Source organism: Ambystoma mexicanum, chromosome 6q, assembly GCF_040938575.1.
Source record: "Ambystoma mexicanum isolate Mex_15411 chromosome 6q, UKY_AmexF1_1, whole genome shotgun sequence".
Classification (NCBI taxonomy): domain Eukaryota; kingdom Metazoa; phylum Chordata; class Amphibia; order Caudata; family Ambystomatidae; genus Ambystoma; species Ambystoma mexicanum.
In genome coordinates this window covers 218,887,650-218,910,095 of record NC_090937.1, presented here as the reverse complement: position 1 = coordinate 218,910,095, position 22,446 = coordinate 218,887,650, and the positions used below count along the sequence as shown (strand labels likewise).

Below are 22,446 nucleotides of genomic sequence, written 5' to 3'. Positions count from 1 at the left end.
CAATTGAGGAATAGTTGCTGTTGAAGCGTTTGCTATTGGTGTTTCCTCCCCATTTGGGTCTGACCCACTTCGGTTGTTGATTTGTTTACAACCTTCTTCTGTATTCACCAATGTTGTCGTAGTCGAGCTTAAATTAGAAAAGGACTTTTTCATGAAGTCTAGCAGATCGTCCATTTGCATCCTTGCTTCATTTGTCTTCATTTCGATTAACTTGTGTAACTTTTTGAAGCCAGCTTCCATCTCGATATGTTCATTATGTTGTTGATGTTGCTGTATTTGGGATTGGGTTTCCATGTTTGATATTTTTCCAACCAAATTTCCCAATATTGCTGCATTGTTTTGTGTGGCTTCATTCATGTTTTCATATAATTTTATTAAAGGTATTAGCGCCAGAGAGGTTGCAGCTAATACATTGTTGTGGATCTGAATTGAGGCTGCGACAGATAGATATGATTTTGCTCTGATGTCTTTTTCTAATACACTAGCTGTTTTTTCCCTAAAAGGGGTTTTTGAGTCCAAACGATCACAGACTGGTTGTGTCTGACGATTTTCACACCAAGTCTCCACTGTTTCACTTGCATCTAGATTCATAGGGGAAGAGGAGTTTGGTACCCTTTTTTCCCTTTTATTCTGCGTTTTCTTCGCCTGGAGGAGTTTGTCTCTCGGGAAAATCCCAAGACCATCACCAATTTCAAAAATCTGTTGGGGACCATACGCCTCCCTTTCCCATCTCGGCAGGCTTTCAGCTGGATCTTCTTTGCTTGCCCTACATTGCACTTTACTTGCGCAGTTTACCGATCCAGAGTCTAGATCGATAATTGGTTCTGTGAGTGCCAAGGTATTGCTACCGAACCTATCTCCTTTTTTTTACTGGAATAACTTTCAGATAACTTTGCTTTGATATTTTCGAAGTCTGCTTGCAGTCTCAATGTGAGTCTTGCTTCACGTCCTGGTAGATCAATGCCACTATAACTTCGGCTCATCATCGCTTTTTGTTGGATTACATCCTTTCTCTCACTTTCCAATTTGTTTTCTTTCACTCTCTCAAGCTGTTTTATTTCCATGTTTAATTTTCAGCTTTCAATGTGTTTCAACGTTGATTGCATCGGTTGTTTAGTGAAGGGTAAGCAGGCCACTTCCATAAATTTTTCTTTTACCTTAGGATTACTGCAGCCTGTATCGTGTTGGCAGGCATTGATATTGAAAAATGTTGACTTTGTTTGGAACTGTGACGTTTCCGAGTTTAACAACTCGGCATCCGTCACATCAAATGGGGAATAAAATAGGTTTTCACCTGCCTCATTTCTCCTGTCTTCTGGCTCACCTGATTGTGAAGCGTTTCCCGGTATTTTTGTAATTCCCAAAGCAACACGCTGCCCCGTTCCATTGGTCTCATGTGTGGCAGCATTTTGTGGAATATACAGTTTTTGTTCACTTTTGCCAGCAATGTCCCCTTCACTGGCAGACACACTGCGCGCCTCTCTTTCGCGCGTGTTTAACTTGTTTCCAATGCAGATCGCAGCGCGCTGCATCTCGTTTGTAATTGTTATAGTCTCCGCAATAGACAGTAAAATGGGGACAGTTGACTGTGTCGGTAGACTAATGGCAACTAATGCTGCCGGAGTTATGGTCTCCATGTTATTCAAAGTTTTTGATTCGATTGGCTGTGTCGATAAATTTATAAATTCTAACGCTGCTGATGTCACTATCATATCCAGATCGTTTTCGGAACTCGGATCGAGTGACACTTAGGCCGCTGTACTTTCCCCTTGAAGTTACCTTTGAGGTTCGGGGAGACTACCGGCAGCTAAATGTGGGGACTCTGAACGAGCGTTGTCAACTTCCAGCGGCGAAGGCGGTTGGAGCAGTTGAAGCGGCAACTGGCCGGGGAGGGGAGGGCGCGGGAGCTGGGGATGGAAAGCGCGAGTCTTGGACTAAAGAACCCAAACAGTCACAACTCTGCAGCCCGTTCACCCTCCCCGCATCCTGCTCACTTGCCTGCGCCATTAGTGAATGTTATCTTAAAGGGCTACCATAGATTCCAAGAACATCCATATCTGTCGTTTTTACACTCTTTTCATTCACAGAGCCAGTTAACGCTTGCTTTACTTTTAATCGAGTCAATGGGCCTGTGTCCATGATCAAAGTGTCTTACCTGGCTCCTGGCGCCCTGCTGCGGACTGCTGCAGACTGAAACTCTGCACAAAACTCTGCACGCACTCTGCGCTTTCAAGGTCTTTTTAAGGAAGGTTGACCTTTCTTTCCTTAAAGGCACACTCCACATCCACAAAGGAACAAAGAAAAAACAGAGAACGCTCAGTGTAGCTGCAGCTCCTCTCACCTCAGTCACTGGTGCAGACTGAAACTCTGCACGAAACTCCATGCGCGCGCCGCGCTTTCAAGGTCTTTTTAAGAAAGGTTGACCTTTCTTTCCTTAAAGGCACACTCCACATCCACAAGGGAACAAAGAAAAAACAGAGAGCGCTCAGTGTAGCTGCAGCTCCTCTCGCTTAAGTCACTGCTGCAGACTGAAACTCTGCACGAAACTCCTATATAAGCTGCTCCATCCTTAAGGCTGGTGCTTCGCATTACTGTGCACTTGCGTGCAACGTGACGCTCACCACCACTTGGACCAATTTACTTACCTTTGAAACCAGGTATTCTCCTGCATACTCACCTCCAGGAAACCAGTGTTTCATTGCTTCATGCCTTCATGCAATCATGCCCAAACGCCTCCGCAGAGACCCGGTGAGCGTAACAAGGGCCATAGATTCGCAGGTGGAGGGTTTTGGCAACACCACACCTGGTGAAAACATTCATAGACTCCAGCTAGAGAGAAAGTCGGAAGACCTCTTCTGCTACAAATGCAAATTAGAATATTCCCACAATGGCATCTGCCCGTCAGTCGGCCAACACTGTGCCACGTGTGGCGAAGAGGGTAACTTCAAATCGGTCTTTAGACTCTTCCGAGACAAAGGGAGGGCCCAAACCAGAGACACGCCACCCAAACTTAAGGTGAAAGCCAATGCGGCGTCAGGAGCTCACCTAGCGCAAACCCACAAGGGCCGTCAATCCAGACACACCCAGAACAAAGAGAAAGAGACTCGGGAGAAGACAGGCAAAGGAGAGAGAGAAGAGGTAGAAGAAAGTATGTCATGCGCACAAGGCCAGAGTACAGGTCAGGACGCTATGTGTGCTACCTAGTGGAACAATCTACATTGGACTCGGACCCTAGCTCATTGGGGAGTGACCAGAAAAAAAGGCGTGCGTGTATGCACTAGGAAATCCCACCGCCACTGCACACAGCCCCACTCTTATCATCAAACTGAAAGAGCAGCCAACTGAATTTCTTATTGATACAGGACCCATGGTGAATGTGGTCAGCGAGAACATCTTCAAAGAGCTGCCTCAAAAGCCAAAACTGAACCCCACAACAGTGGACATATACACTTATGGCGCCAAGGCACCCCTCAAGTGCCTAGGACAATTTGATGGTCTATGCCGATACAAAGGGCATGAGAAGAAAATACCCATCCACGTCCTAGCAACCGAAACAGACAGTAGTTGTGTCCTAAGCTTCCAGGCAGCGGCTGACATGGGGCTCATCAACATTCTGTATAATATTATGGTCCACAAATATATTGACCCTGTTGAGATGATCAACAACCTGTATCCTTGCTTATTCAGAGGCATTGGAAAATTAAAAAACGGGCAGATGAAGCTTCATAGACGAATCCATACGCCCCATAGCACAACACTACAGGGGGATCTGCGACAACCTCCAGAAGAAGGTAGAAGACGAGTTGCACAAATTGCTTGAACAGGACATTATTGAACCCGCCACCGGCTCCACCACCTGGGTGTCCCCTATAGTGCCCATTCCCAAGAAAGGATCGGAAGCCATCCGGCTATGCGTGGACATGAGGAGCCCCAATCAAGTCATACGGCGGGAGAGACACCTGGCTCCTCGCATCACAGACATGATCCACAGACATGATCCAGCCAAGGTGTTCTCCAAGCTAGACCTGCAAAAAGGGTACCACCAACTTGTACTGAGCCCCGAAAGCAGGAACATCACCACATTCATCTATCACCTGGGCCTATTCTGCTATAAGAGTTTGGTGTGTCCTCGGCCGCGGAAATATTTCAGGCCGAGGTGCACATGTTATCAAACACACACCGAACTGTCTCAATTATAGCAACGATATCCTGATCTTCGGCACGGATGTCAACAAGCATGACGAGGCGCTGATGAAGGTGTGCAAAGTTCTAGAAGCCGCAAATCTCACATTAAACCGCGACAAGTTCAAGTTTTTTAAGAGCACGTTGAGATTCTTCGGACACATCTTCTCAGAGACGGGCATGACACCAGATCCTGAAAAGGTGGCTGCATTGAACGAAGCCTCACCCCCGCCAAATGTGTCATAGTTGCGCTCTTTCTTAGGGTTAGCCAGCTACTGTACGCGCTACATCAAGGACTTACCCTCCATAAGTGAGCCACTAAGACTTCTAACCCGACAAAACGCCACCTTTCACTGGACAGATGAGTGTCAAAAGGCCTTCTAAGTCATCAGAGAGAGTCGCCAAGGCAGAAAACATGTCCTACTATGACCCCAGCCGCCAGACCGAACTGACAGTGAATGCAAGTCCCGTGGGCTTGGGGACCATACTGGCTCAGGTAGATCAGAGAGATCCCTCTGAAACGCATATTGTTGCGTATGCTAGCAGGAGCCTCTCCACCACTGAACAGGCTTACTCTCAAGCAGAGAAGGAGAGTCTCGCTGTGGTGTGGGCCTGCAAGCACTTCCACCTTTTCCTGTATGGCAAACCTTTTTGAGTCATAACTGATCACCAAGCCCTCGTGTTTCTGTATGGCAATCCACAGGCAAAAATGCCACCCGGAGTACCCAGATTGGGGCTATGGCTACAGGACTATGCCTTCGAGATCCTTCATTGGCCAGGAAAAGGGAAAAACCCAGCTGACTTTCTTTCCAGAAGGCCACGGGAGGGGTGCACACCGGAATCCTCAGTAGCGGACAGGTACCTTTGATACCTTGTATATCAAACCACCTCGGAAGGAATCGACACCGAAGTGGTAGCTTGGGAGAATGCCCCTGCCTGTCAAATTATCTGCGAGAGACTCGACTCTGGCATGTGGAGGAGGGCCAGGGAGAGAGGGAGAGCTGCAGGAGACCCGGTACACACTGAGGTAGAGTGCCTTGTGCAGGTGAAAGATGAACTAGCGCTGTTGGATTATCACCTCCTGCTGAAGGACTTTAAGCTGGTGATCCCACCGTCCTTGCGGGAAAAGGTCATTGAGCTCGCACACGATAATCACAGGGAAATAAGGTCTGTCCCATGTGTAGCCTCATCACTCCCAATTGACACCCGGAACCACTGAACATGTCTGAACTCCTGCAGGGAATATGGGAAGCTGTGGCCCCTGATTTCTTTGGGCCCATTGAAGGTGGAAAGTATGTACTAGCGGTGATTGATGAATATTGCCGGTACCCGGAGGCCCAACTAATATCATCGACGGCAGCTCATCACATCATACCTGCACTAGATCGCAGCTTCTCTGCTTATGGGATTCCCAAGGTGCTCAAGACAGACAATGGACCTCCCTTCAATGGGCATCAGTTCACACAATTTACGAAATACATGGGGTTTCACCATCGGAAAGTAACACAATTATGGCCTCAAGCAAACAGAATGATAGAGTGCTTCATGGCCAATCTACAGATAGCCAAGCTCACTGGACAGCCATATGAACAGGTACTGAACCAATTGATGCAAGACTACCGGGGCACTCCCCATAGCACCACCGGGAGAACCCCTGCGGGAGGGATGTTTGGGAGAAACATCCAAACACGAATCCTACAAGCCAAGAAGATCAACAACACGCCTGGACAAGGCATTACGCAAATGAGATGATGCCGCAAAGGCACCCATGAAAGCATATGCAGACACTCAACGAGGGGCGAGAGTGCCCCAGATCGAGCTGGGCAATGTCGTTGCTGTAAATCAAACCACAGACTCACAAGCACACGTCCATATTCCAGGAGGAACCCCTGTTGGTCACGCAGAAGAAGGGCTCTGTGATCACGGCGCAAGGCCCAGAAGGGTCCATCACTTGCAATTCCTCCCACTTCAATGGAATTCCGTCGCTAGGATCCAGACGGCTAAGTGGGCTTGTGATTGACCCCAATGACTATGCGTTCGATGATCCATATCAAGGAGTTCATGGAGACACAGAGAACTCGGATCAGGAAAGTCATGTGGAGGGTGAGGCCAGCGGAAGTTCTCCAGTGGCCATCAGTTCATGTCCTCAGAGGACTCAAATAAGCCTTGCCGCTGGATCGAGGAGATGGGTTAGCAGAACACACCAGACGATCACCCGTTGTGAAGATCTGGTAACTGTTTAAAATGGGGGGAGAGGTCACGTTGATGTCTCCATGGACACAGGGAGGCGGGTGGTCGGGATAAGGGAAATGACGTGGGACAAAGGGAAGAGACGGGCTAGGGGAGGCGGGGGGACGGCAGAGTTAGAGAGTTTAATAAAGCAACACGTTATTTCAAATGCTCCGAGTCCGTGTATCATTTGAAGTGTGCCACCATTCCTTCCGGCCAACCCACGGCCATAACAGAGTTTATGCAGTTGCCCTACACTGCAGTGACTGAGGATAGATAGCACAACATCTTCAATAACACGATGGCAGAACTCCATACATAAAAGGACAGGGTAGTGCCTGCTTGATGGCATCATGCATGGGCTGGCCTGGCTGTCATGGCATGACAGGTTCTACCATCGTAATGCCTCTTAGCCCTGCATATGCCAGGGATATAACTGCACTGTATGTGTCTGCTGCTGCCAGCATATATTCGATATAGAAGCCAACATATGCAAACAGCCATGCATGCCCCTGCACTGCCAATTATATAACAATGCAGCCAATTTTAGTAAAGCCGCTCCGTGGGACCTTAATACTTTTGCCTCTTACAGTGTTTACTACTACATTTTAACATATAGTGTATTCTGATGGTGATGATGATGATGATGTATTGACGTCCGCATATGTGTCTCCAGAAATTGGATTATGTTTTTCACAGTTTCAAATTTTCTCCACAAAATGCATGGCTGTGTGTTTGGGAAAAATTTACTACAAGCTGATAAGGTGAGCAAGTATGTTATCATGTCTTTGAGTGTACTACTACTTACTAATTTAAACGTACCATAGCAGCCCAAATGAAATGTTGTAGGCATACATCAATTTAGAGTCTGGTATTTGTGGATAGCTTCCATTTATGACAGGGAAAAAGAGATACAAATAGTTATGTATTGATTTCTTTTTCATAATTTCCAATTGGTTTATCATGTGATTTGTGTACTCAAGTATCATGTGAAATTTACCCAGGTCTACAAAACTTAATATTATTTTAAAAAGGGTAAAAGATTTCAAGTTGCAAGCTACTAACCAGCCATAGATATTCACTTGCCACCACAATTCTATATATACACGGAGAGTACACCAATGCTTACTCACCGAGAGTCAATCATCACAAGCCAGTTGCTAGCGTACGGTGACTCAGTGAGTGCAAATTCTGCGCCCTGATTTTAAGTATTGAAAGTCAAACATTCAGAGCGAATTGCACTTTGCTTCAAAAGCAAGAAAATAATGTGCATGTGGTTTAGTCTAAGTGCTGAAACCGGGCTCAAATTCCAGCCATAGACCACTTAATATAGTGTGTGTGATCCTCAGTAACTCATGTAATCCTATGGTACTTATATTTGTTTCATTTGCCTCTGTCATCGAATTGCATTCCATTTTATAGAGTATTTATTTCCCTCCTTAGGAGGACCCTGAATACATCTGTCATGCATTGGTATTTTACTGTTTTTTTTTCTAATTGGATTGTGTGTGAAAGGTAACATGAAAATAGCATGATGCCGCCTTCGCTTTGCCAGTGCTGTGTGTTACTGTTCAGCTACTTTAAATTATTTGTGTGTGAAACTTGACTTTTTGCAACCAACAGCTTCCATGAAAGTATTTGTTGCATGACGGAGATAAGCATGAGGCAAATGGTGTACAATATTGTGTGTGTATGGAGTTAAGGAAAATGTGCGAATTGAGTTGAAGCCTTGGTATGGCATTACTGCGCTCATGGGGGTTCACCATGTGCTATGTTTACCAATTTGAGTGACTGCACAGTGTTCAGAAACGCCTTAAAATTCGAAGGCGAAAAAATGTTCTTTCCACTTCAATTTTATTCATCCTTCTATATCTTTAAAGGTAATCAGGGCGAATGGGGTGGAGTCTGGTAAAGGGGCAGAGTTTGGTAAAGGGGGAGGAGTAAAGCAGGGGCGAAAGCACTTTTTCGGGCCTATGGCAGCTGAAAACCTAAATATGCCACTGCTGTAAGCTTGCTGTAAATTTGACCTGGGATTCAACCACACCAAAAACCATTAAAATCTCAGGCTATTGGATGAATCAAAACGATCTGAGGTGCTCAATTTTCTTTTTTGTATTTAAATTTCATCCAATCCTAATCAGAAGGTTCTCCTTGAGAAGTAATTGACCAACCATTATTTCATTGCAGGAAAATTAGAACTGTTATCTGATTCCATTTATTGAAAATCCTTATCGATTATGAGACTAACAGAGATTATGGCGAGGTAAAACGGACATAATTGTTTTAGTTATTTATAAAACTAACTGTTGACTAATTGTAAACCTCACTTAGGACAAACTCTGGTATCTACTCGTATTTGTCTCCATTCTTTCATTCCCACTACCTTTGTGACATCAATGCCACGGCAGTCATGAGTCAATTGATAAAGGGTGTGCCTTCATGAAAGGGTTGGCAGATAGTGGCAGTCTTGTGGAAATGGAAGGCACCTGACAACAGAACACTCCTTTGCATTCACCGACACTCACAGCATTCATAATGCAGCTACTCAATGCAGACTCTCAGCCACTCTGTAATTGGTCGGGATACCAATTCCCCATGAAACCACTCAGCCTTATTTGCCATTACTGCTATGCTGTGCTCCTAATAAAGGCCTTTGCCTGCACTTTGGATGGCAGTGTGTGAATCTGCCCTGACAACAATCATGGCATGCCACTGGATGCTTTGCATAAGGTTGGGCCTGCAGCAAACATGAATGATTGTATGTTGTGCATCACAACCTACTGCCAAGGCTGTAAAAAAGGTTGCTGGGGTGCCCTCCCTTGACAAAAGTAGAACATTCAAGCTCTTCAATGTACTGCATGAGAAGTACAAAATATCCGATTTTACAAACTTGGAGGCTTTTTTTAAAGATCAAGTATTTTTCTTAGAGTTAGATTCCAAGCCTCTACGAGTAAACCATCCACGAGATGAAGGAGGAGGCATGAACTAAAAAGCCCTCATGTTCATATCAGTTGTACCAGTAAAATATGATGTTGTTGGTACTTTTTGCTTCTTTTACTTCAGTAAAATATATTTAACTCTAGGTTTGACAAGAATTGTACAGATACGGTAGTTACACAATTTCGGTTTTCTGCCTCTGTTATTATGACACACTGTTAAGTCATAGTACTAATAATCGGTAAACAAGTTCATTGTTGGGCAAACCATAAAACCACAGGATAACTTCAAAGTGAATTTTTTATCTTACATCTGAACCACCAGTAAGTGAAATATGTATTCAAATGATGACTACAGTTACGAAACCGTTTTTGATTGTCTTAAACGTATATTTCTAAAATGCTGCCCCGAACATTAAGTAAGTGCACAGCATCGTTGAGTATTGTAAAAACTTTAAGCAGACTTTTATTGAAAAAAAAATGGTGTCGTTTACTGGTCTGCTAATTCCACACCAACAAGAAAAGGACAAAATAAGGAAACATTTGTTATTTGTATTTTTATTATAGGTTTGATAAATCAGCACTACAGATAATCAGCAAAACGAATTTGAATGTATAAACATCTGAAACTGTGCACAACACTGGCTACACTGAGACATAATTGGTTGGACGTATAGTAATCAGATTGCATACTGTTTCAGAGGAAAGAAAATGCAATATGTTATTAGTGGATTTTAAAAAGACACACAGCGTGAGCAAATATTTATTTTTCAGATATAGTCTGTAGCATATTATAATGTTTGCCTAATCAAAATAATTTTTTTTTAATCAACTCAAATTATTTAAGACATCACATATTTGGCACTGAGCAGGTTTTGAAGAAGTAGGTTCTCATTGATGCTGAGTTGATCAAAGGTATGCCCCAATGGGTGATCTTAGAATATCAGGACAGTACGAATACTGAAAAAAAAAACATGTTGTTAGGTTTTGTTTGATAACAGAAGAGTTCATATTTGACTCCTCTAACAGTTCATATCAGTTAGCTGATTCTTGATCTCAATCCAAGAGCCTGCATGAAATGGGTAGGTTTGGCTTTGGCAGGTAGCACCTAACATGGTTAGAGGTGCGACCTACATTCTTGAAACCACTCAAAAAACCCAGCTTAGTTGAGAGTTATAAAACGAACAACTTTGCAAGAGGGATAAACATAATAAAAGCTGTGCGGATGTGTGTTGACCTAAAAAGTACTAGTCTAACATTTTACATATTGTACATGTTGTGATTCTAAATAAGGAAACGGCAAGCAGCGCACTCGTAATGTTTACTACTATGGTCAAGCACAACCATATCATAGATAGATAGAAAGACATTTATGGTTGCATAATTAATACTACTATGACATCCCCACACACACGCACACATCCCAATATGACCTAAGGAACATGACCTAGAGCCAAACATTAACAACTTTGTTATGAATATAAATGACTAGGTGGAGCTCCAAAGGCTTGGATTGGTACTTGGCCAAAAAAGTCCCTAGGTCAGGTCAAGTCTCAACTTGTGTGTAATCAGCTCAAAGGCAATATTTCAACAAAGAAAACAGAGATATAAATAAAATGGCTGCATTAGAAAATAAATAACATTGGATTTTATTCTGGGTACAAAAGCAGTTAAGCTTACTACCCAAATATAAAACATACAAACACTGTAAATAACAAAGTTAACATTTAATAAAGCATTTCACAGGAATACAAGTATATCCAACTAAAGCATATAATTATGAATCCTTAACTCGCATTACATTCAATAAGAAATGAAAGTCAGAGTAATGAGTAATGATCAAGTTTAACTAATGACAGTTCAGTCTGTAAGCAGAGTACTTACTGCTTTAAAATAGTATTTGATGAAGCAATCAAGGATATTTTAGATTCATAATCAATATCCTCATCAAAAAGAATACACACATGAATTTATAAGTAAAACTATGGTACAGTGATCTCTTCGATTAAATTCAATTTTTTATCTTAAATTGTTGAGCACACACTGACTCTGGTTCATCAGTCCTGTCTGTAAACAGACCAGACAAGACACGAATTAGCAGGGCTGCTACTAGAATAAAGGGCACTCTTGTTTGTTATTATGGTCGATGCAACTCTATCAACCACAGTACAAATGCTGGGTATCCCTTCCCCGAGTTCAGAATAACTCACAGTAAAAATGCTTTGGTTCCCTTCCCCAAGTTCACAATTTTTCACAATAGAAATACTAGGGTTCCCTTCACCAAGTTAAGAATAATTCACATTAGAAATGCTGAGGTTCCCTTCCCCAAGTTCAAAATGGTTCACAGGTTTAATAGGCCCAGAAGATTCCCAATTTCTTGTTTTCACCTTCTGGCGATTGACCTGCATTCAATGCAGTATTTAGAAAAAATTATAATCTGCTTTCAATGTTCAAAATAGGTTTGTAGGTTGTGTAAGGTTGAGAAATAAAGATGTCTTTTCATTTATACCATTGAAATGACTATTTTGCAAGTTGGAACCTTTCAGGACTGCCCCTTTCTTTTTAACACTTCACGTGTTGTTAATTCATTAAACAGTTCAGATGGAGACTTTCGAGAATGTGTTCCGCTTCTTTCAGACCCTCGTGTCCACTCCACTACATTGTACACGTGCACAATCAGTGGTCCATTCACAGCACTCGTGGTCAGTTTCAAACCAGGTTTCCTGGTCTCTGAAACTCATCAGCTTCCTTTGCAGGCTTCTCATTTGTCACGCTGGTCTTGCTTCAACATACTTGCCTCCAGGGTTCCATTTTCTGCCCCTGAAACACTCCCGCACTCTCACAGCACAAAGGGAGAACACAAACTTTGTCTCTTCATTAGAAGGCCAGCCCCTCAGCATGCTGCCTTCTCTTGCTTTTCAGTTACGCCAGAGAACTCCTGTTCTCATGCCACCCCAATTTGGACTGCCAGCCTCTGCAGTCCCTGGCATTCCGACTGTCATCACACAGCAGCTCTGCATCAAACGGCACACAGAAGTGTCTCACCTTTCTCTTCCTCCTCTCTGTGCTCTTTTGGCTTCCCACCTTTATTCACTGGTGGTGGGTGAATAAGCTGCAGGTGTGAATCCCCTCTTTCAATTACCTGACTATAATTAGGCCCATTAGTGTGACATACCTGACCTTTGTAGTGGCATTGCTGATGCTCTCTGTCAACTCAGTACCAGAGTGGTTTGGTTCTATGTTAGTGTGCATGCCTCCTAGTAGTCTCTTCCTCATCTCAGTACCAGAGTGTTGGGGTTGTATGTTGGTGTTTATGACTCCTAGAGTCTCTTCCTTGTTTCAGTACTGGAATGGCATGACTGAGACAAAATAAGGGAAGCTAGTTTACAATAACCCATAAAGGATTGGGTGGGTTGTTATTAGGAAAGGGGGACGCCATGTCTCATCCAAGGACCCCCCACTCCCAGTCCTCAAGGACCCTCCACCTATGTACTCCTCTCTTGCTTGTCCACCCCCAAGGTCAGGAACCAAAAGTGATGGCCGTTTCCTGACCACCTGGATCCATGGGGAATAGGGTGAGAATACCCTCAGGCTTCTCATAACTCATGATAGATTATCAGGACACTTTTACTGCTAAATTGTTGAGCGGGCTTCCTATAAATCATTTTATTTAGATGTGTATTTTGCCTTGCACTTTATGGGGTCAATACTGAGAATCTTTGAGTTGGACTAAAACAGGGAATTTCTGCTATGCTATGCCTCTTTTTCCTCCAATGTCGTTATTATCTTGATTTCTCCAATTTGCTGCAATTCCCTTCAGATTTGCCCATTAGTCCCCTGACATTGGATGAGGCCAGTAGTGGACAGCACATTTATCGCAAAAGAAAACAAATGGATTTGCTGAGGCAGGAGAAAGACTAATTTACTGGGACTTTTTCTGGAATCATTTAACTTCAAAGGTTTGGTCAGGGCAAACTGGTTTTGTTATCTTTTGTTATTCCGACTCCCCCCTGAACCTTCATCCCCACTTTTCTCCAGTCATACATCTTCAACCCCGTTCTGCAGTCACCCTATTGCACCAGTTCCTTTCCCTGCTCTCAGCTCTATGCGCAGCGATTCATGCGTTCTCAGTATGTCTTGTTGTTGTATGATGGTTTGGAGGAATGCAGCTGCTGCCACATTTGAATCATACAAAGTGAATAAGCGGCACAGAGGCAAAAGCCTGCCACCATCCCATCTTGGAAGAACCATCAGAGCACACCAGAAACGCACTTGTATTCGGGTATTTTAAAATGGCTTCTTAAGTAAGAGGTTGGTGCTTTAAAGGAGAAAGAGGCCAGTAAAACCCACCGCTGATGCACCTGTGAATGGAGGTATGGTGAGAAACGTGGAAAACAATCGAATAGTCACAGAAGGCTACATAGCCTAGCATGTTGCACGTGATTCTGGGAGGATTTGTTCAACGCTGTGAAAACCTGCAATAATAACATGTGTAAAATCACAACGAGGGTAGTTAGAGCACATGATTGATAACATCATAAAACCATATTTTTCAAACAACATGGTTTCGCCCGAACTTAACTGAGCATGTTTTCTATGTCCATGAACCAAACGTTTTCGTTGAAGCCCAAATTGACAATTTGCGAGCATTAATGTACATAACGACCCCTTTACCGAGCAGTGAGATACAGCCCATACAAACAAAATAAGAGCGCCAATTGCTCAGGACAGGGAGAAAATCCTGAATAGTCATGAAAGGCATACAGCCACGAAAGGTATACACTTATATATTTCATATGTAGCAGGCAGGCTATTAGGGTATTCACAGGGGTGGACTGGGAACTAAAAGAGGCCCTGGAAATAATTACTGGGGACCAAAAGAGGCCCTGGAAATAATGTTCAAAGTGGCCCCATATGACACATTTTCAGCAGGCCCAAAGCTTTTCCTATGAGAAAATTTGGAAATACCACAGAAAAGAGGCCCAGGGTGCAGAGGCCCACCGGGAAATCTCCAGAGTTCCCTATAGGCCAGTCCACCCCTGGGTATTCATGATTAAGAAAATACAGCCAGCATTTCGACCAGAGGCGGCTGTAGTCTGCTATGGCTACCAAAAAAGAAATGAATGTGCCCCGACATCATGATATTGAGAGTTGTGTGGCTTCCTTGCGGCTATGCAGAAATGCTGGAGTCCATGCCTTCCTTATCTTTATTCTCTGCTGAAGTACCTTGCCACTTACATGCCACGGGATTTATCTGTGATAGGACAAATTTCTTTACATTTGACTTTATCTTTCACTTTTTCACCCCCTCATTGCCAGGCCTAGGACGCCTTTCCTTATTTTTCTTCTTCTTTTGCTTTCTCTTTTAGATCCTTTTTTCCACAGCAGCACTTCCTGTACTGGAAGTCAACCTTCATTAGGCCTGGGGCGGCTCACACATAGAGAACTCAGGTCGGGCTTGCTCTAATATCATTAATTTTATTTCCAAAATGCTGAAGAGTCCTGCTTTTTTCTCCCAATTATAATGCATTCCACCCTCTGGCAATGAGGCAGGGGGTTTATTATTTGTTTCTCCACATAACCGCCACAGGAGTAGTCAGGGTAGGGGGGACTCAAGATGGGCCCCCTCCATGCCCCTCACTCTTTCTTCAGTTTTCTTATTCAGCTCTCGGATGGGCAGCACCCCCGGGAATCTTTGTGTCTGGATTTGACAAATTGACTACTGCCCTGCAGGAGTATAGGGATGAGTAGTGGATGATTCTATTTTTCTGGCCCCACACTATTACTAAACTCGCAATGTTCACAGCCATACATGTAAAATGGGCATGCTCTGAGAGGAATCCGCCCTTTGCTTCCTGTGGTAACGTGGGCCAAAGGCTAGCTATACTTCTCAGGAGTGGTGTGAGTTTGCAAAGAAGTACTTTGGTACCAAAATAAAGGAAATGTACAATCAAAGTTCTAAATAAAACAGTTTTTAATTAATAAACTTAAAATTAATGTAACTAATAAGAATACTAGTAACGCACCCCTATTAAGGAAGACACACATTATGCAGACTTTGTGATCAGAGGGTCTGAAGAGATGGGTGGACAGCAAATAGTCTCCACAGCAATGTCCACGTTGAAAGGATATGTCTTGAGAAGTTAAAGTGTAGTGTCTTAAATGTGTCTAAGGCCCTTAAAACCAGAATAGGGATACAGAATAATTATGAGTACCTTCATTAATGTCTTCAGTGACTTGACAGCATTGAGTCAGACTTCTTAGCACTTTCCAATGGTTCGAAACAGCATCTAATAAGTCGAGTTCTGTGCTACCATTGCGTCAAGTTGGCATCAAGATAGTTGATGCAACTCAGCGATGTGGTGTGATCCTACAAAGTTGATAGGCTTGAATCACATGAAGAACAGGCAGGTAATGGTCGAGGCAGTGCCTTGAAGGGATCAAGTCTGTTTGATGAGGTCTAAGTGATGTGACGCAGTTCAGCAATTGTGATTGGCTCAAAAATGGGTGTAGTACAGGGAGTTAAAGATCAAGTCAGTAACTTGACAGATGGAAGCAGTTCGAAAAAGAGATGAGTGTCAGAGACATCTGAAGGGGTCCAGCAATGATTCAAACATCGCTCTGTCGAGTCTGCTCAAAAGTGGTTTGAGGTAGAAAACAGAACCAAGAGATGTTCCTTGGCTTCTTGGTTAGTAGGGAAGACTGTTCAGGGCTCCCAAGGCCCAGGTGTTTCATTCTGATGGCCTTCGCAGCCAGGAAGCTCGCCAGACAGCACTTGCAGTGGCTACCATCTCCAGTGAGCAGGATCCTGGTTACCAGTGTTCAGGCAGCAGTCGGGCATTGTCCAAACAGCAGTTCACCCAAAATGGTTCTATGGGATTGGTGAGGAGAGGTTCTTGTGCCCTTCTCAGGGTCTTTATCTTCTACTCTATAGCAGAAGACTTTGCTCAGATTGTATCCCAATAGCATTCCAGGTAAAAACTGCTTCTGATGCTCAAAGTTGAATCAACTAAGGTTGGGGTCTCACCCTCTCAAAATGTCATTTTACCCCAGTGAATTGGACTATTTCAAGCCTTCTGTAATGGGCCAATCCTGGCTGCAATGTCGAGGGCCTTTTTTTAGCTCCGTTATTTAATCGATTTGATGCTTTTTTCATGCTTAAAGAAGTAGATTAACTACCATTGGCAGGGGGAACAACTTCAACCCCTCCATTTGATCTGGAGGCAGGATTTAGGGGCTATCGGAGTAAAGCAAATGCTCAGGTTGCAATGTTATTTTTGCCCTGGAATATTTCCGGTGCATCATCCAAATTTCAGAATCCCGAAATTGTGAGTCACTTGAAAGAATTTGTCCTGCTGCAGGAGATTTGGGCTACTGAAAGGCTTTTTTTAGATGGGTTTTTGACTGTTTTTACACCTGCTAGTAAGAACGACAAGGGGAGATGCTTCGGGAGCTTAATGATTTTCATTAAGTCTGCATTAACTAGCAGAATTACTGTAACGGTAACTAAAATGAATTGCCTGCAAATGATTAGTCTAACCCTAAAGAAGGGAGAAGTGATTACTGTATTCAATTTGTATAATAGCCCCATGACATGAAATGGCATTTATAACGCGCCTGTACACAAGTGTTTCTAGACGTGACAAGAAAAGGAGGGGGAAACAAAGGGAGGATAAAACAACGATTTTACTAGGTCTTGTGTCATTCAGATCACGCAAGTGCAGGTAGGGGGGGCGGGAGATTGCAAAAGGGGCTGTGGGATGGAGAAGTGCCAAAAGGGTGCGGAGAAGAAGAAGTGCAGGTAACAGAAACCAGCTAATGGGTGTCTAAGTGCCAGTAATCAAAGGGTGCAGCCATCGGGTGGCTAATAAGTGCAGAGAGTGGGTGGATTGTAGGGTTACGTATACAGACCACAAGTGCTAGGAGGGACCAAGAGGCAGTACGAGGTCCCAAAATCAGAGGGTGGTCAGGTGACCCGGTGCATGGAACAGACGCGTCATCAGCAGGGGAGAGGAAGAGAGAAAGCGGAAGCAAAGAGGCCTGAGTTGCTTCCGGAACCGAAGATGGTTCTGCTCAAGCTTGAGAGAGACATGGAGGATGTTCCAGAAGGAAGCTCCAGCCGTAGAAAGAGATATGCCCCCAACTCTTTGCTTGGAGAAGCGGCTGACCCTCAGAGAGTTGGAGGGGGATGAGGGGAGAGCTCGAGAAGGGAGATACTTAGGAAGAGAGAGTTGGAGGTAGTGCAGACCCAGATCCCAGAAAGACTTGAGGACAATGCAGAGGGTCTTGAACTTGATCCTTGCCACCACTGGGAGCCAATGAAGAGATTTCAGAGCTGGAGAAATACAATCCCTGGGCTTGAGGCCAAGGACACGTCTCGCAGTCCTGTTATGGATAAGTTGTAGAGACGGAGAGTAGAGGCAAGAAGATTTAGAAATATTAAGATCTGCATAAGATCCGAAGAGGCTGCAATCTATTAAGGGGTTTGTTGAAAATAAAATAGGATGTTTAATTGGCTTAAATCACATTGTATTAATGGGGAGTGGTTTTAATGTGAAGATGGGCAATAGATTCACAGACGGTATCTTTGAGGATATGGAGGATCAAGTATTGGGGATTTTGAACCTGCAAATGTTGGACACCCGAACATGTACGAATGGGGATCTAGTTTGTCTTTGGCTTGTCGAATTGGCCGTGCGATCAGTCAACGGCAGAGTAGAGCCGGATATTCCAGGAGCAGTAACCTTTACGAATCATATAGGTTCCTCGACCACAGATTATTTTTGCATTTCTGCAAGACATTAGCATTTCATCTATGACTTTAAGGTTTTGGACGACCCCTTTAGTGATCATTTTCGAATCTCCTTGGGTCTACTTTGGCAGCGGCAAATGCCGGTCTCCCCTTTCCTTAATGTGCTTGATCAAGCAGAGATTAATCCACACGGTAAACAAAGGATTAAGTATTGTAATGTATTTGTTATATATATATATATATAATGCCCTTTCCCCCATTTGTATGGCCTCAATGGGCTTTGTGGTTGGAACACCCTCAGCGACCGGAGCCCATCTGCAGATGGTTCTAAGAATTTAAACTAAAGGTGCTTGTGTGCATTTTTGCTGGGTTAGATGGGCTGGCTAGCCTCCAGTTAGAAGGCCAGAGGTCAGGCATGTGGGTGGGTGCTGTTGGAGGATTCCTATAGAGTTCTAGTGCTGAAGATTCAATGTGTGCCCAGCTAGACCAAATCTTTTTTCTTTGGTTGTCGCTGCATACTAATGGCAGTGGTGTTGAGGTACGTCAGGGGCTTCAGTGTGGACGGCTACGCGTGCTGCTAGACCGGAATAGCACGGCCAAAGCTGCATTCTAGGGTGCATGGATGCGTGGCCTTGCACATGACCTGTGTCCACAGGTGTGGTGTAAGGTATACATACTGTAGGCTTGGCTGGAATTCGACTGCATTGTTTTCTTGGTCCAGTGTGATTGGCTGGTCCCGCCCTTAGCGGTCTTCCTGGAACGATCAGGATAAGAATTGTACCCTTACTCAGTTTCCTCAGCTTCTATTACCTCCTTGGTGGTGGAAGTATTTGCAGGCTCAGAGACTTCTAATATTCGAATATTCAACATTACATTTTTGGTCCTAATTTGACCTTGATATTGTCGATTCTTAAGGATAGTACTGCCCCACAGATCATCACACCCCTGTTTGTTGAACTCATGGGGAAATTATCGTGTTTTTTAGCAGGAAATGTCATGAAAGAATCGTCCCTCTAAAAGATCTTTTAACAATGAAAGTAAAATAGCTAAGTAGGCCTTGCTTTTGGCACTTGAAGCAGCTGGACCCTCAAGTCATGATATTATACTTACAAGATCTAATTATAAAGCAACTATAGAGTAAAGAAAAATGGAATTGGATCATCTTGCATGGGAGGCTAAGGACTCGAAAAGGTTTTGGGAGTTTGTGGCGTCAGGCCCACCACATAAGAGGCTCATGAAAGGAGCGTAATCTATGTCAGAAACTGGGGCTTGGGTTGATCACTATTCAAAGCGATATCAAGGGCCAAGTGACGTTCTTTCCCCAGATATTGCAATATCGTTTACCATGGAGGAGGTTGTCCATGCGATATCCAATCAGGCCCATAATTGTGCATCAGTTCTGTATGCAGTATCCGCCTATATATTTCAGGATATGGTACAGGTATGGGCTCTTTTGTTAACAGTGTGTTTCCACGCTATTGTGAAATCCAAGGTGATACCTGCCTTGTGGAAGGATGCCATTATGTACCTGATTTTTAAAAAGGGGTACCGGGCCAGCCCTCTTTCCTACAGGCCCAACTCCCTTTTTGATACTTCCTTTAAAATCTTTGATAGGGTAGTACTAGCACAGTTGGAGGATGGGATCAAGGCAAATAGTATACTTACTGACAAACAGCTGGGTTTTAGATCTGGGGTGGGTACGTCGGAACAGGCTTTGAACCTATATCTGTTGGTGGCACATTCTCTATTTGTTAAGAGGGAGCCTATTTATTTGGCCTTCGTGGACCTGAGCATGGCCTTCAACAAGGTGAATCGAGGTAAACTATGGGTATTCTATCAATACCACAGCATATCCATCTGCATAATAGGGCATGTGTGAGATATGGGGAGAAAGGTCAGTGCACTGCTTTTTTTGATGTAACTTTAGGAGTCCGACAGGGCTGTGTCCTGGACTCAGACCTGTTTACTCTTTACATTAATGACCTGGGGACGGATCATTTAGAGACTTAGACAGATTACCCAAGTCTGGGTCACAGGGCTTTTCCAGTCCTGTCATATGCTCATGATAATGTCCTAATTGCCTGCACACCAAAGGCCTTGCAAAAGCTGATATCAACCTATACACACTTTATGACCAACCTACACTTAAGAGTAAATACCTCAAAGGTATGGCATGTGCTAGTGCTAATAAAAATGCTGTGCAATGGGGAAGTCCTTCCAAGGGCGCAGGCCTCTGATTATTTAGGAATGTGTGTTTCATCTTCAATGGTTGGGAAAGCTCATGTGCAGAAACAATGCGCACAAATGTGCCATTCCTTATGGGCGGCGGCGGGGGAGGGGGTCTCTCTTTCATGTCCATGTGCCAAAGTCGCCCTTTTCAAATGATTTTGCAAGCGTACTCTGCACAAACTAAGGTGGCTGCAATTTATGGTGCCACGCTCTGGGGTTATGTAGATATTTTGGAACTAGAAGTAGCCAAGAACATATTTCACAAGCAACTACTGGGTCTCTTGCGTTTGGCATCCAACCTCTCAGTCCATTCAGAGTTGGGGATTCGTTTTTTAGAAGATGACTGGTGTTTGACTCCTCTGTCTCATTGGCTTTGAATCTGAGCTAACTGAGAGCATCGATTACACATTTCATAATCAGAGAAATTGTAAAGAAAGAAAATCATTTGAGAATTTGCTTGCTGGGACATGGCAAATCCAATCTGACAAAGTTGAATTTATCTACACGTATTGACCCATGCACTTTTCTGGCCAATGTTCAGCGAAAGTGTTACAATGAGTTAGCGAGAAAGTTTGTGATGTAACAACGCAAGGAGTTGCTTATCAGTGCTAATAGAAGAAATTTTATTTATGCTCAGGTAGAATCATTACACCCATATATAACTATGAGCCACAAGTTCTCAGAACAGTAGTTGATCACTAAAGATCGATTTGATTGCCTTGGTCTCAATGCAAACAAAGCTAAATGGTAAACTTCTGCAGGGATCACTAGCTGTCCTATTTGTAATGCTGACCATAAAGCTTTTTTGCACTTTTTTTGCCGGGGCATATTTTCACATCAGGATCAAGACGACCGGTCTTGAGGCAGTTTTCAATTGGATAGTGTCATCCTGCATTGTGTTTTTTATTGTTAGCTGATTCTTATTATGTGTCTTGGGCAATATTGTTTTATCTTAAGGGGGCATCCAGAGGGAGGAGAAGATGTGTACATTCCCAACAGCATGCATTTTTACTATGATTAATTCTTGATGTATAATATATTTTATTGTTATTTTGTCTGCAAATGGATTTTAATGATGGCATGTTATGTTCTCTGCATTATTGTTTGTGTGTTTGTGGATTCGAAATAACCAAATCAACAATTTTCTGATGATGATGATGAATGCGTCACTAGAAAAGAGATTGACAATAAGATGACATGAATAGGGCTTTGGCCAGTATAATTGTATTTTCCCATGGACCACCATGTCAAACCAGATATGGTTTGCATGTATTAATTAATCTGCCACCAGGCCTTAGCAGCACACAATGTATGTATATAACTTGGATGAGGGTTGCCCATGACTAACAGCTGTTTGAACGTCAGATTACATCAGTTGTTGCAGGAATGCACATATCACTCTGTAACTGCCACATTGCCAACTACAAAAGAGCAGGTGGGATAGTAGACAAGCTAAATAGAGTTAAATGTTTGCACTATACATTTCACCATAGAGAAATATGAAAGCGAGGTCAGATTAGCAGATCTCATTTTCTGAGAAAGAATTACCAACATCATTTTGTATTAACAATCAAAAAAGCTGAGGCTGGTGGCATTCTGTCACAGTTGATTTTTATTTCTTCTATTTTAATCCAGACAGGGAACCATAAACATGCCAGCAAGGACATCTCTCCCTTCTTGCAGGCCTGTGGACAGGCAACCATCATTGACACCTATCTGCACTCCCCCAGCCCCTGGGAGTGTCGCTGGGTACAGGCACTTTTTTTCTGCTCCAAGGCTCGGTTTCATGTGGTCATTCACGTGGTGCCCACACTGCAGCAGGACACAGCACAAACAGCCTAATATTATTTTATGTGTACGCTGCCTGCCCTGCAAAGGCACAGCCCAGGTAGTGTTAGGGTGATTGGTGAGCTCTCTCTTCGCCCATGTAGGTTGGCAGGCAATCCCTATTCTCCTTTTCTGCCCAGTAGACCCAGAAAGAGAACTGCACTCCTGTGGGCATCTGGGGCAGGAGTTCAGTGGCTAGAAAGGCCTGGGAACATCACCATTGCTAAAGAGGCGGTGCCGTAAAGTGATGCTGAGCGATAAGTGGTTCCTCTAGATAGCATTGCTCCCTCT

General features: G+C 43.7%; 1 protein-coding gene across 1 annotated transcript in view; it reads right to left on the bottom strand.

Moving 5' to 3' along the window:
• Positions 1–9,889: 9,889 nt before the first annotated feature.
• The window catches only part of LOC138515903 (alcohol dehydrogenase 1-like), a 349,539-nt gene continuing 336,982 nt past the window's right edge, over positions 9,890–22,446 (bottom strand). The window contains exon 9 of the mRNA XM_069630664.1: positions 9,890–10,307. Coding sequence (XP_069486765.1) covers positions 10,283–10,307 — 25 coding nt within the window. The 3' untranslated portion in view covers positions 9,890–10,282. The remainder of the gene's footprint in view (positions 10,308–22,446) is intronic.